At 36.7% G+C, this 13,318-nt stretch overlaps 1 protein-coding gene across 2 annotated transcripts in view; it reads left to right on the top strand.

Annotated features, from left to right (window-relative positions):
- LOC107098578 (A disintegrin and metalloproteinase with thrombospondin motifs 3-like) overlaps positions 1-13,318 on the top strand; it is a 232,713-nt gene that overhangs the window by 177,522 nt on the left and 41,873 nt on the right. The window contains exon 14 of one of the 2 annotated variants that reach the window (XM_015396319.1): positions 2,591-2,671. In XM_015396319.1, coding sequence (XP_015251805.1) covers positions 2,591-2,671 — 81 coding nt within the window. Of the gene's footprint in view, positions 1-2,104; positions 2,189-2,590; positions 2,672-13,318 lie in introns of both variants that reach the window. The other variant, XM_015396318.1, reaches the window with a different exon arrangement.

The following is a 13,318-nucleotide window of genomic DNA, read 5'->3' as shown; positions in this document are numbered from 1 at the left end:
TTTAGAAAATCAAAAATCCATAAAATGCAAACTGAGGTTTTCACATAATACATAACTGAAAAATGTTAGATTATTTCTTCATATTTTATTTTGTCAGTTTTTTTTATTGTTTATGGTTTTATTGCGTCAGTTTTAAAGTAAAATATATATATATATATATATATATATATATATATATATATATATATATATATATTTAGATACATATAAATATATAAATATTTTCTGTGTGTTTTTTGTTTTAGAATTATTTTCTTAGCTATTTCTTATTTTTCATCTGCTTTAGAGTTATATGTTAAGCACTCAAGAAGGGTTATTTTTATGTGTTTGTCTTTCATACAAAAAAAATCCAAATTAAATACATTAATATTTCAGTTTGTTACATGACAACATGAAAAAATAAAATAAAAAAGTCCAGAAGGTATATTATGAGGTGTTTAGAGTTAACCATATTTATATTGATTGTTTCTTTGAAATATCAAATATGAAACATGCTTTTAGGAAATCTGATGCATTTTAATGAAATTAGGCTGATGTTCAGGCTTATCACACCATGATGTTATTTCTTATAACATCGGGTAAAAGTCCGGAAGCCCTCAGTGACATAAAAACTAAATTTGTATAAAACCTAAAAATGAGCCCATTTGGAGAAATGTTTAAAGTGATTTAATGGTTTGTTTTTAGTCAAATCACTATTTTTATATGTCCATGTATAATAAAGGCGCACTGTGTGTATTAATAAACCTGCAATTTCTTTAAGAATCATGCTTAAGCTTTCCTTTAAACATTAATAGTTTAAACCTCTTCATGTAGAGTGTTTTCTATTTTCAGCTCCACACAAACATGTAAAAAGTACAAATTAAAGTAACTAGAAAGTCTCTTCAAGAGAGAAACTCTTTCCTGTTGAGCTCTCAATAAGCAGAAAAGGAAGGTGCTTCATTTTTTCTTATAACAAGTTCTCCCCTTCAGCTGCATATATAAGTAAATAACTTGAATGCATTTCCACCCATTCCTGACAGCCGCCTGTTCCATCCAGAGGGCTCCAACATGGAAGTTTATCTATCAATAAAAAACATCTGAGCCTTCTAACAGGCTCAATGTGAAGATGCTTTGAAATAATTTCTGGCCTTTTTTTTCTTACCACTCACTTCTTATTAAACCCAACTTTTTTACAGGAAAACAATTGAGCAAGAGGGCCCAAAATGACTCCCCTCTGGTGGAAAACTCAATATGCAAGTATCCCTGCTGCCATCTTGTAGTGCAGATGGATGTCTAACGCTGTAGATATCTGAAGAAATCAGTGTCATAAACTGTTGTTTCTTCTGCCCCCCTGTAAACTAATTAAGTGTCTGCTTTGGTTTTAATGTTATGGGCTCATTATAGGTAGAAGATGCTGTTTGTTATGAGTTGTGTGGCTTTTAATGTCAATGTCTGATGTGGAAATGTCCCCAGTCTACCAAACGTAGTCTACTTCTTCTTTTTTTGTTGGGACGGGGGGGGGATTTTTGTAGTTAGAAATGTCACTCTGAACCAGGCTACTGACCTTTGGAAGCAATCCACCATGTAATTGGCCATCCACAGTATGATTCACTAAAACCTAACGGGCACACTGGTGCTCTGTTCAGTCCAATGAGTCACATCCACAGAGCCAATTTAAGACAAGAGTCTTTCTTTCAATCTACAATAAAGCTTTTAATCAAAATGTTATTTCCACCACTGGGCCTGTTGTTCAGATGTCCTCCAGAATTCTTCCTTTCTACTTCTTTTTTATTTTAGAAAGTTTGATTGGAGCCTTGAAAGTTGAACACCTACCAACCACTTCTATAACCTTGAGTGATCTCTCCAGTCGCATTCATAATCACCTCAGACTCACCTGCTGCTTCTAGAGTGTCAGGTCCATTCAGTCAAATCTGAGGATGAGCAATTGCACATAAGTCCGCCCCCCTCCTCCCGGTGACTGGCAGCAGAAAATTGTTTACCACCTCATTTATTGTGAATTCCTCCAGTCCCTGATTCGCTCATTATAAATGTGCTTCCACAGTGTGTAGCTTCCAAGCGAGAGAGACAATGAAATGATGACTAACTGATTTGTTTCTTCTTGAAGGGAAGACCAGAGGAGCCTTTTCTCTGCCTAAAGGAGCTCGAAATGTGTTTTTAAATGAGACAGAGGAGTCTAGAAATGTGTTGGGTGAGTGGCGGCGGGTTTGCAAGCGGTGGACATCTGCAGCAGAAGGCCACTTTGTTGGATCTGTAGTATATAGAGTAGAATAACCCTTTAATCATCCCTCATTGAAACAGTGGCCCAATCAATAAAGAGGCAATTCATTTACAGCTTGTAGCATATGGATTTTTTAAACCTCTTTGGCCATGTTTCAATGATACTTTCATTTATTTGTATGAGGTACATTAACACGACTTCCCCTTTCCCTCTTCAAACATCGCTGCTAAAAGCAAAGTGAGGAAAAATTCTGCAAAAGGCTGATGTCCACCGCTGCAAGCAAACAGTTTGTTTCCATATCTGCTTAACTTTTCTGTCTCCTCTCATCTTTTCTAACCTCCCCGCTTCTGCTGCCGCTGCGAACTTTGAAAGGTTACCTTAAGATGTTTCATATTCCTCCTGGAGCTAGACACGTGAAGATCCAGGAGCACGAGGCCAGCCCTCAAAGTCTTGGTAAGTGCGACTTCCCGCAGGGTGCTTCACCGCTGTCCTCAAAGTGCTTCACCACGACACTGATGGCAGAATGTTCTCTAAAATCAGAGATTAAGAACTTTGCATAATTTATTTCTTCTTATTTCCCGGGCCGAGGAAATTGGTCTTCGCGTGGTTCATTCATTATTCATCAAGCTATTAAAGAGTTGTTTTTGGATTCCATCACTTCTTCAAATATCATTTTACAGTAAAATGAGTCCAAAGACATCACTGGCCACACATTGGATGAATAAACAATATTCAGGTCAGATTAACAGAAACATGTTTGAAATTGCTTCTTTTCTCTAATCTTGTTTTAAAACCTCTAACCTACATGCTACACAGAGAAAACTGGCTGAAAGGGCATGGAGAGCTATTCTAATACCACAACTCATATTAATGTCCAAATCATCAAAGCTACACTGTGGAAAAAGGGCTTCCATAAACAAGATAACTCTGAGAGGAGGTAGCATGAAGGAAGAAAGTATATATTTTATTTTATCTTGGCAAGAACGGTAGTATTAACAGGGTAGATAATTGGCTGAAAAGTTTAGGGATGATAGGCAGAGAGTTCTCACAGCTTTATAAAAGGTGTGATTAAGTTGTTTGTTTTTTGCTGTCTTTCAAAAATAATGGTTCAGTTTATGTTGCACTGGGATGCAGACATAATAAGCCACTTATTTACATGCAGAAAATTGAGCTTGAGGGGTAAACTCACACAGATGTTAATTTTTCTTACTTTTTTCCCACCTGTCGTTCACTCTTATCTGTGTCGTTTCACTAATGGATTTGGATTGTATTAAATATGTGTATGTTTAAAGATGCAGGAGGAATCAGAGGCTTCATCTCCTGACATTGGACTACTAGAAAGCTTCAGCACCGTATCTCAGTGATAAAAGGAAAGATCAGGGTTGAGAATAGAGTTTTCAATTCAATACTTTATGCAGATGCATGCAATGTGCTATTGGAGATATCAAAGTTATCCCTTTAACTAATCCAAATAAAGCATAAATGAAATGAGTATTTATAAATATTTAATTTTAAACAAATCAAAATTGGAAAAACACAGTGTTGCTATTTATTATCGCTATAACTGACTTTTAATTGATAGAATGAGAAGCAGGTCTGTGGACTTATTCACAGCTGCCTTAAACATCCCTCCTGATTAACTAGGTCATGTACAGACAGCCAAAAAAAACTCAGCACACATTAAAGACGTTTTTCTACCGACCACCTTTAGAGGTAGCCTGGAGCACCTGCATCTGTTTTATTTTGACATTCTGAATGCATCTGTCCAGCCCCTACAACACTCTGCATCTGATTTGGTAAATGATCTGACATAAAATTGAGTTGTTAGAGTCAATGGCAAAAATAAGGCATTAAAGTGAATGGGGCTATTTGCTATTTAGAAATGATGGAGCCCTCTGCCACCAACACATTATGAAATTACTCATCCAAAGCAATAGATATTTTATTCTCTGCCCTCTCTCTTATCCCTGCTATGCTGCAGATATAAGCAAATATAAAGCTTAAAGGTGGAATAATTCCACAAAATGTGTCTCAGACTAGTCCCAGCTGTTATATCTATATAACTGTAGTTGCAGTTATGAATATATTTTGCAGTCTGCTGGCTAATAATGAATGTTTACTACAGAAAATATAGGTTTCGTACTTTTAGGTTTCGTTTAGAACCTAAAATTTTCACATCCTCCTTGATTTGGAGTGTTTTATGTTTGTTTGTTTCTTGTGGTCAAAGTAAAATTGCTGAAATCTTTCTGGAACGGGGATTCTATTTCTATATCATTTATTATTATTATTTTTATTTATTCATTTTCCAAATGCATATATGATAGTTTTCTGCAGTTGCTAAGATACTGATGGCTGATGACCTCTCAACAGAGCCGCAGATTATCTACAGAGAAGTCAAATTAATAAACAAAAAGGTAAACTTTCATAATCAGTAACTAGAAAAAAAATTATGAATTAATAAATAATCAAATCATGTTTTAATATCAACCAACTTTTCTAATTTATGACTTTAAACTTTTAATTCATGGACTTTCTATTTATTAATGTTGGTATACATGCCCATTAAAGAGGATTGTCAAATCCTGTACATTATTTAGAATTAGCCAATGGATTATTTTTATATCCTAAGGCTGAAAATAAAATGATTTAATAATGATATAGATATAAAATGTTAGCAGTTAAAACGGTTAGGACCAACAGCACATCTAATGTCATGATAATTTCCCACTTCTTTTAGTTTTAATTTCTTCTGTGGACGTTAAGATTGGTTCCTCTGACATAATCAGATGATGCAGCAGCGCCAGCTTCAGATGTTGCTGTTATATTAGATCTGTCTGCTCCAGCAGGTCCCTGCTGTTTGACGCTTTGCATCCCTGATGTAAAGTACTGGAAATATTAGAGGATTTAATGAGTAAACAACCAGGCATGAAGAAAAATATTTCGATAAACCCTTGGTGTCTACAATTGCTTTGTAATAAACTCTTAACACATCATCAAGGCCGTTGGTTTTCTGTGAGGTGCAACAGCTGTTGTATAAAAATGCCACAGCAGGATTGCCCATATAAAGAAAAAATAGCAGACGTTATTTTTAGTTAGCTCTCTACTGGAGTGTTTTTGGAAATTTCATAAACATTTTTCTAGATAAAAGGTTCCCTGAGAGTGTTCCATTACTGGAACTAGAATACGAATTACCCTTAAGGATGCTATTTTATTTCCTCCCATGATTTAGAAAATCAAAAATCCATAAAATGCAAACTGAGGTTTTCACATAATACATAAGTGAAAAATGTTAGATTATTTCTTCATATTTTATTTTGTCAGTTTTTTTTATTGTTTATGGTTTTATTGCGTCAGTTTTAAAGTTAAAAAAAATATATAAAAAAATTAGAACCAGTCATTCTTTCTTCCAAACAGATGTAAATTGAAGAAGGTTTTATGGAGCTGTATTAAGGAATGAGGCAAAATAAACATCAAATAAAGTACAAGAGAAACATTTAACGCAAATAGACTAAATTAAAGCTTTAGATTGAAAAAAGAAGCTTAAAGGGAACAGAAAATGAACAGACTGTTTAACGAATCAATAAGTCGCATAAAAGAGACTTGAATTGAAAATAAAGAAAATAGTTTTTCAATTTAAAACTAAAACCAAAACAAAACATTTTTTTCTTAAAAAAAAAAAAAATGGGTACTATAGAAAGATGAATTAAAAAGTTTCTCTCAGTGGCATGTTTTCCACCCAGTTTCATCAGCATTTTTCTCTTTGTCAGTTGTTTTGTAAACTAAGGAAGAAAGTTGCCTCTGGGTTGAAATGAGATCTTCCAGACCTCATTATATATTTTTGGCCTACAAGTTGTGTTCCAGCCTCCTGATGGGGCTCATGTTGTTACTGGTTAACAGTTTTGAGCGTAAACTCAGAGCAGGTTTTTCAAACAGTATGTGTATGAAACACATCTAAGATTGATGATGAGACTCCAAATGGGCCATTCCATGATTATTGGTCCTAATGAAAAGGTTTGTCTTGTTTAAAGCAATTACATACTCTGTAGTCAGCTGTGAGGTTATTTCTCTTTTTTTTGTGAGCTCTGGTTCCTCTGATGACTTGGTGCAGAACCTTTTTTTTCTTGTGAGGTCCAACAGCTGTTATTTGAAAATGCTGCATTGCAAAGACGATATGTGGCATTATAGCTTAATTTAGGAACAAATCAAAACAGAAATGACACAACTTTTTTAAAATCGCAAAGCTATGCAGAACATCCTGAACAGAACTAAAGTGCAAAGTTCCATTTTCCTCCATGTATTTCAAACAATATGACGACTCCCATCTCTGAAGTCTACTTCAAAGTCTTCTCTTTCCTTGTTTGGAAAAATGATGTTTATTTTATTCTGTTACTGTAAAATGTAGAAGTTATGTCCCCTAAAAAAAGGCTGTTGTGCCTCGGGGCTTCCTCACGGTTCTTTTCCTTGGAGCAAGTTATTTACTATTCTTAACTCAAACTGGGTTGTAATAATTTGTAATAATTCCCAGTTAAAGTCATATGTCAAATTGAACCCAGCCTGATTTATTTATTGATGGTTCACGGTACAAGAGTTGGTGTTCCCGAATTCCACCACAACCTGTTTGGTTTGTGTGCTGCAGCCATCTGTCCATCTTCCTTTGTTAAACTGGTTTAGTTGGAATTAAATAAGGTTTAAGAAGAAAGAGGAAGGATAAAATATCCAACTTCTAGACCTACGACTAGATGGCGTTTAAGTGCTTGCAATATGACACCTGGTATATGGAGGATAGGCCTCAACTGGTATTAGTAGGATATACTCACCAACTTGGAAGCAATGAGATTGGAAACAGTTTGTGGCAAATCTGCAGCAATAGTCATGTAGGGATTGAACTGTTAGGTTGAAAACTGGATTTTTTTTTCTTTCACATCCATCCTATTTTTTCTATCTTGACATTAACCTACATTACACAAGGTTACCAGCAGTCTTTATTCTATTCCGCTTCTGTTTATCTGAGGTCCCCTCTTCTACATTTCCTCAGGAATGTTGAATAGGCCAGCCTGTTTTGGATTGTCTTTGGAAGTGATTTTTCCCTGTTCTTGAAACAGTCATGCCCAACATTTCCATACCATTAACAGGTTTTTCTGTCTTTTCCACATTGGGGGCATATTTAGGACAGTTTTTTTGTGGATACTTCATTGATGTCAATCCAAGAATCCACTATAGTGTCCTGCCTCTCAGCACATACAAGATTTTAGCATCTGAACCTAGGACAGTCTTTTAGTTTTTTTGCCTTGAGTTATTCACACGCCATCTAGTTATAACTCAGATAACTTGTTTTTAAGCCATGCTTTGGTTACAATCAAGCACACATGAGGATAGACATCTCCCCCTGATGTAACAAAGGATCCAAGCTATTTTAATCAGTCCCTATTCTTTCCTTCCTGGTTGTCAGAGTAAATATACTCTGTAGGGTGCATGTAAAGATAACCCTTTTTTTATATAATATACTGAGATGTTCACAAGGGCACAACATATTTGAGGACATAAACAAAACTGAGGGTACAAAATTATTATTTTTTATTTATTCTGTAGTTTACTCTCTTTCAAAAACCTTCTTTTGTTAAGACAGTTGTGCGGGATGTTTTGTAGAGAAAAAAAACAAAAAAAAAACAGAATTAAATATCCTCAGCCTCCGTGTCCAAAAAAAAAGAGAGGAAAAAAAAACAAAACAAAGTATTAACAGAAAGTTGGACCTGGTTAGCCGATCAAAAACAACAAAACAGTACAGCAGGGGGTCAATCCTATACAGGGCCGTTGAGGCCCCTACTAGTAGGACTAAGGCAAAAATAAACTACTAAAGAGAAATAAAGTATTGAAAAGAGGACAACCGGTCCCACCAGGCCAAAATCAAAACGAAAACAACTTCCAAGCAAAGGCTAACAAAAATATCGCATGGCAGGTCGGAGGTGTCAGCTGCGGCCTACAGCAGCCGGAGACAGGTTTGCCTCCTCCATTGTGCAGATGAATGAGCGAGCAAAGGGCAGCACCCCAGATCAAAAATGCAGCCTATTTATAGGCGGTCTAACAGCCACTAATTAACCAAAAAAAAGTATCCAAACTCCAAAACATACTAAACAAAAATTCATTAAACTAAAGTCAATATTAACAACACTAAATCAAGAAAAGGCTAATCCAAAAATCCGTTGTTTTTTTTAAGATAAACAACTGAATACATAAAAGGGACTGTTTATTCTTTTTTATACTTTGGATGTGACTAAATGAAATTCAGTATTGCAAAGCCTATTCAAAGAAAAATAACTCCTGCATAAAGCTGGAGAGAAAAGTCTTCGAAGTACTTGCAAAAAAACAACAAAAAACACCTAAGGTAAAATTACAAAATTATTATTATTTTATATCCAGAATATTAAGGAACAAAATAAATGACCTGATCATATAAATCCTGGATTGAACTTAACCATATACAGCATATTGATGGTTCTTGGCCTCTAGAATAAATTCATTTGACATTTCGCTCCTGAAATACCTTCTAACCCAAATATCTTATTTATTTTCTGTGACTGTTATTCTTACAAGTGTAACCCAACAAAATAAAGACAGAACGTCGTTTTTTATATTTGATCCAATATATATATATATATATATATATATATATATATATATATATATATATATATATATATATATATATATATATAATTTTTGCTTTTTAGTTTAGAAAAATATCAGTAGAGGACTGATTGTTTGAACTCTCATGTTCACAAAGAATGTAATAGTAAACGTTATGACACGTAGTTGAACTCATATACAGTAAGAGGGAAGCTGACCTATTTTCTTTCAAGTTTCTAACATTTGCAAGTTTGCAACAACATCTCTTAATCCTTTTTTAGAACTTTGCCTACACACATACTATGGTGTGTTTTGAAACAGACGTGACAGTGCACAGGAAATATGGCTCATAGATAGTTTGAATGTTATAGAAACATACTTCCTGTATTTTGTAGTATTTATTTCCAGTATTTAGCTTAGGCTTATTTTCCCTTAATTACTGTTGTGGAGATTTATGGGAATTCAAGTGATTTGTCTTAGTATGTGTGTTTATGACCAAAGCTAGCACAACCACCATTGATGACATTTTAAAGCACTTCTTGCTTCTTGATGCTTATGAGCTCTACAGAGATGCTGATTTAATTTCCCAGTAGGGCTTGGTACCCACCTGCACTATTGAAACCAGTAGCTGATTGCGTTGTCCATGGTATACAGTAGCTGTGTCAAGTTCGCCAGCAAACTGACCGTAGTTAAAACAAATGTAATGCGAAGATGAAGATGAGGTATCAGAACATTGATTGATTGATTGATTGATTAAAGGAGAACACATTTTTAAACCTATTGAATGACACTTACATTTATATATTTTTAAAAGAATTACTTGCATGTTGTGATTATTACCAGATAATGATGGTGTGAAAAACGCAGAACAAAACATTGACAACGTTTGTCCTTAGCAATTGTTCCTTTGAAAGATTGCAAGCAAAGATTTTAAGCAATCCTTAAAAAAGGTATTAGAAACTAAGGTTTAAATTGCAACCAATGTCATGGAAGTGATCTTTCACTGCTGCTTCCAAACAGCAAATACATGTATACTAAATCCAGAAATGCGGAAGCCCTTTACTAGGATCGGAGCGCTTCTAAATTGGACTAAGAAAAGCAGAATGTCATTCTGAAAGCCTTTTCAGAAAGCCAGAACAATGATTTCTACAGGCTGAAGAGGGGCCGCAACATCCGGCTTCTTATCAACGCGCAGCTAGAAAGCAAGCATCTGTGAGGAGTGTTGGTGCACATTAAGTGGATCCCTCACACATTTCTAAAGGAAGCAGTGATGCTTAACAATATACATTGATGGTTTTGGACCAGCATTTGGAACAATTTGTGCTGCATCTCTGCAGTTTTTTTTTCTTTTAGCCAGAGGAACAGAAAACAACCTGACTTCAGAGCAAGAAAGGGTCTGTTCATCCTAAGGTGCAAGGAAAAATCACAGAAACATTGTGAAATGGAAGAACAGACAAAACTCTCAAGCAGTTAGACATGCACACTAGGGGTGGAACGATTCACAAAATCCACGGTTCGGTTCGATTCACGGTTTCGTGGTGTTAGGTCCACACCAGACACAACATATTTAAGGACACGTGACAAAAGAAGATGAAGTTCAATCAGTTTTATTTTTAACTTATCCACTTTTCTGATCTTTCCTAAAAGGGAAAAAGAAAAAAGATGGTCAGTTGGCCCTCAAATCCCGTGTCCCATAAAAAAAGGAATCGAAAAAAAAAGAGAAAAGAGAAACAAAACCTTCCAAAAAGTATTAACAGAAAGATGGACCTGGTGAGCCGGCAAAAAAGAACAAAACGGCACAGCCGAGGGCCAACCCTATACAGGGCCGTCGAAGCCTCAGCTGAAGCCGGGCTAAGCAAAAAAAAGAAAAAAAGGGAAAAACCTATATTAAAGAAAAGATCGAAAACAGGACCACCGGTCCCACCAGGCCAAAATCGGGAAACCACAAAAAAAAAAAAAAAATTACCACATGGCAGCCTCAAGTGTCAGTTTCAGCCCGCTACCACGGGTCGAACTCAGGAGCGAGAAGAAAAACTGCGTCTCAGCAGGGCGGAGTGGGGCGGACTGGAGCGTTCTCACATTCTGAACGCCGGCCTATTTATAGGCGGGCCACAATGCTGCAAATGAACGAAATTAAATAAACAAAAGAAATAATAATGTGCCCGGAGCACATAACACGTGGTCATGGTTTTCGGTTCGATTCGATATATGTTGATTGTTACACCGAAATCCCATAAAAATTTATGAAATTAATGAAAAAATCCCCCAAAAAATAATGGATTGTAATTATTTTAAATGATCCACGGAAACCCTGGATCATTTCCGTATGTTTTGCTGCTTTGAATTTAATCATCTCGCGCATGCTCTCTACCATCTCCAAGGGACTCAGAGGGGAGCGGACGGGAGCCACAGTGGGGGCTGTAGGCTTTGCTTTGAGCAGCCAGTCTGGAGCACAGCAGGGCGGAGCGGGGGTTGCTGACGGAGTATGAGGGATTTCGGGGTTAGCATGACATGTTGGTCATGTTGCTGTTAGCATAAACAAAATGTGTTGCACAATGCTTGCACACTGTTGCACTTTTATCCCCAACTTTCTTTCCGCCGTCATCGTAGGTCACCCTAAATGCAAAGCGGTCCCATACAGCAGACCTATAAAGTGCTGCTGGCGCGTCTTCCAACTCCTGTTCTTTCCCACTCGCCAGTCCGACACAATTCTCCACAACAACTGATTTTTTTCTGCTACACCTGGCTAAGCTGCTTCGCTTCTTCTTCTTCTTGTTTACTACTGGTGGTTGGCTTTGGTCGCAGTACCGCCACCTTCTGCTCTGGAGTGTAAACCCTTCGCCTATGAGAAAAAGGAGCAGCGCATGAACCGAACGAAACACATGCGAATCGAACCGAGACAGTCGAACCGAACGGTTCGGACGGTTTTCATAAATCGTCCCATGGTGAATAAAACATTATTTGGCCAAATAATGCTATATTAAATGATTTGCTTAATCAGGAACCACTAACCTTTAGTTAAATTATTATTTACCCTATTTGAAATAGCTAGCAGCGAATAGACATGAGGATTCCATTAAATGACTCTTGATCATACTTGGTAATGGAAATGTAATGAGCAGATGACGAACACATGAACACTAATGTTATATCAGTGTTAAAACCTTAGTGAAATAAAAAAAGGGTCAAGGGTAGCATGCAGTCCATCCTGTTAGCTTTGTCTTTACTCACCAGTAAACAATGAAATGATCCAAATCATCAAAATACATTGTTTGTTCTGTTCCTAGATGTGCCAGACCTACAAACCTTTTCTTAGGAGACTTTCTGTTTTGCAGGAGTTTGGTTCTGAAAGGTCAGCCATCATTCTGGAGATCTTGGCCTTTTTAGAGTCTCCATGGCGGTGCCGTCTTTCGATGTGGACCCTCAGGCAGCTTCATGGGAAAGAGAGAATAATTCTGTGTGTTGTGTGGTTTTAACTGTCCTCAACACAGAGTGCGGTGGCACACCTCTGTGGGAGTTCCTGTGGAGGCAGTTGGCTGAAAAGGGGAGGGTTGCAGAGGTCTTAAAGATGTTTATGAGCCAAAAATTTATCCTCTTCTTCGGTCATCATGTCAAGAGGAAATATGGAAACAGGTTCCAATGTCCAAAACCACGATCATGGCACATGGCACAACAAATAAAACCAATATACAATATAGCATACAATATAGCGTAAACCAATATACAATACAGCTCTTGAACACCACCTCAACTTATCGGTTCCATCTTTGGAGAGTCTGGCAAACCAAGGGATATTGATGACTGATGATTTTGTTCAGCTTTCCAAAGCAAATAAAGGACTTCAACAGTCTATCTCTCAAACATTCAGGTCTGCCATGTTGAGGCAGAATCGGAAAAGAGCAGATTCATTGAGATGGTGGAACTGCGGAAAGGTTGGCGATATGTTACAGTCCTATGCTGAGTTGTTTTGCAAGATTAGAATGAGCTTTATAACCTGTGAATACATACACAAACAATAGATTCATGTGCTTTGACTTTGCTTGTTTGTTTTACTTTTCTCTTTTCTTTGTAGTTGATAATAGTTTCACTCTTCCAGCCAGCTGAGATGGCCCAGGGAGAGCTTTGTATGAAAGTAAAGCACTTCAAGACTGATTACCTTTATTTTTTATACCCTGTGGCTCTAGGAAAAATCAATACCGCAGAACAGAAATTGGACCAAACAAAACACAATCACAGCAAGTTGAAAACATTTCAAGTTGAGTCTCACTGTCGCGTCTGAATGGACCTATTCATGTAAAACATTAGCACATCCTAAACCAAACAACCCTGCTAAACTTTAGAACTGTTCCTCTGCTGTATATCAGTAAACATCCTTCCTGCTGCTGTCATTACTTTAAAAATGACACACTGATGGATTACTGATTCTTCTGACCTGCTTATTCCTTGAACTGCTGTGTTTTCTCAGAATTCCTCTCT

This window comes from Cyprinodon variegatus, unplaced genomic scaffold (assembly GCF_000732505.1).
Source record: "Cyprinodon variegatus isolate N-32 unplaced genomic scaffold, C_variegatus-1.0 Scaffold790, whole genome shotgun sequence".
In the NCBI taxonomy this organism is placed as follows: Eukaryota; Metazoa; Chordata; class Actinopteri; order Cyprinodontiformes; family Cyprinodontidae; genus Cyprinodon; species Cyprinodon variegatus.
Note: the sequence above shows the minus strand (reverse complement) of the source record. Positions and strands in the feature narration are given on the sequence as shown.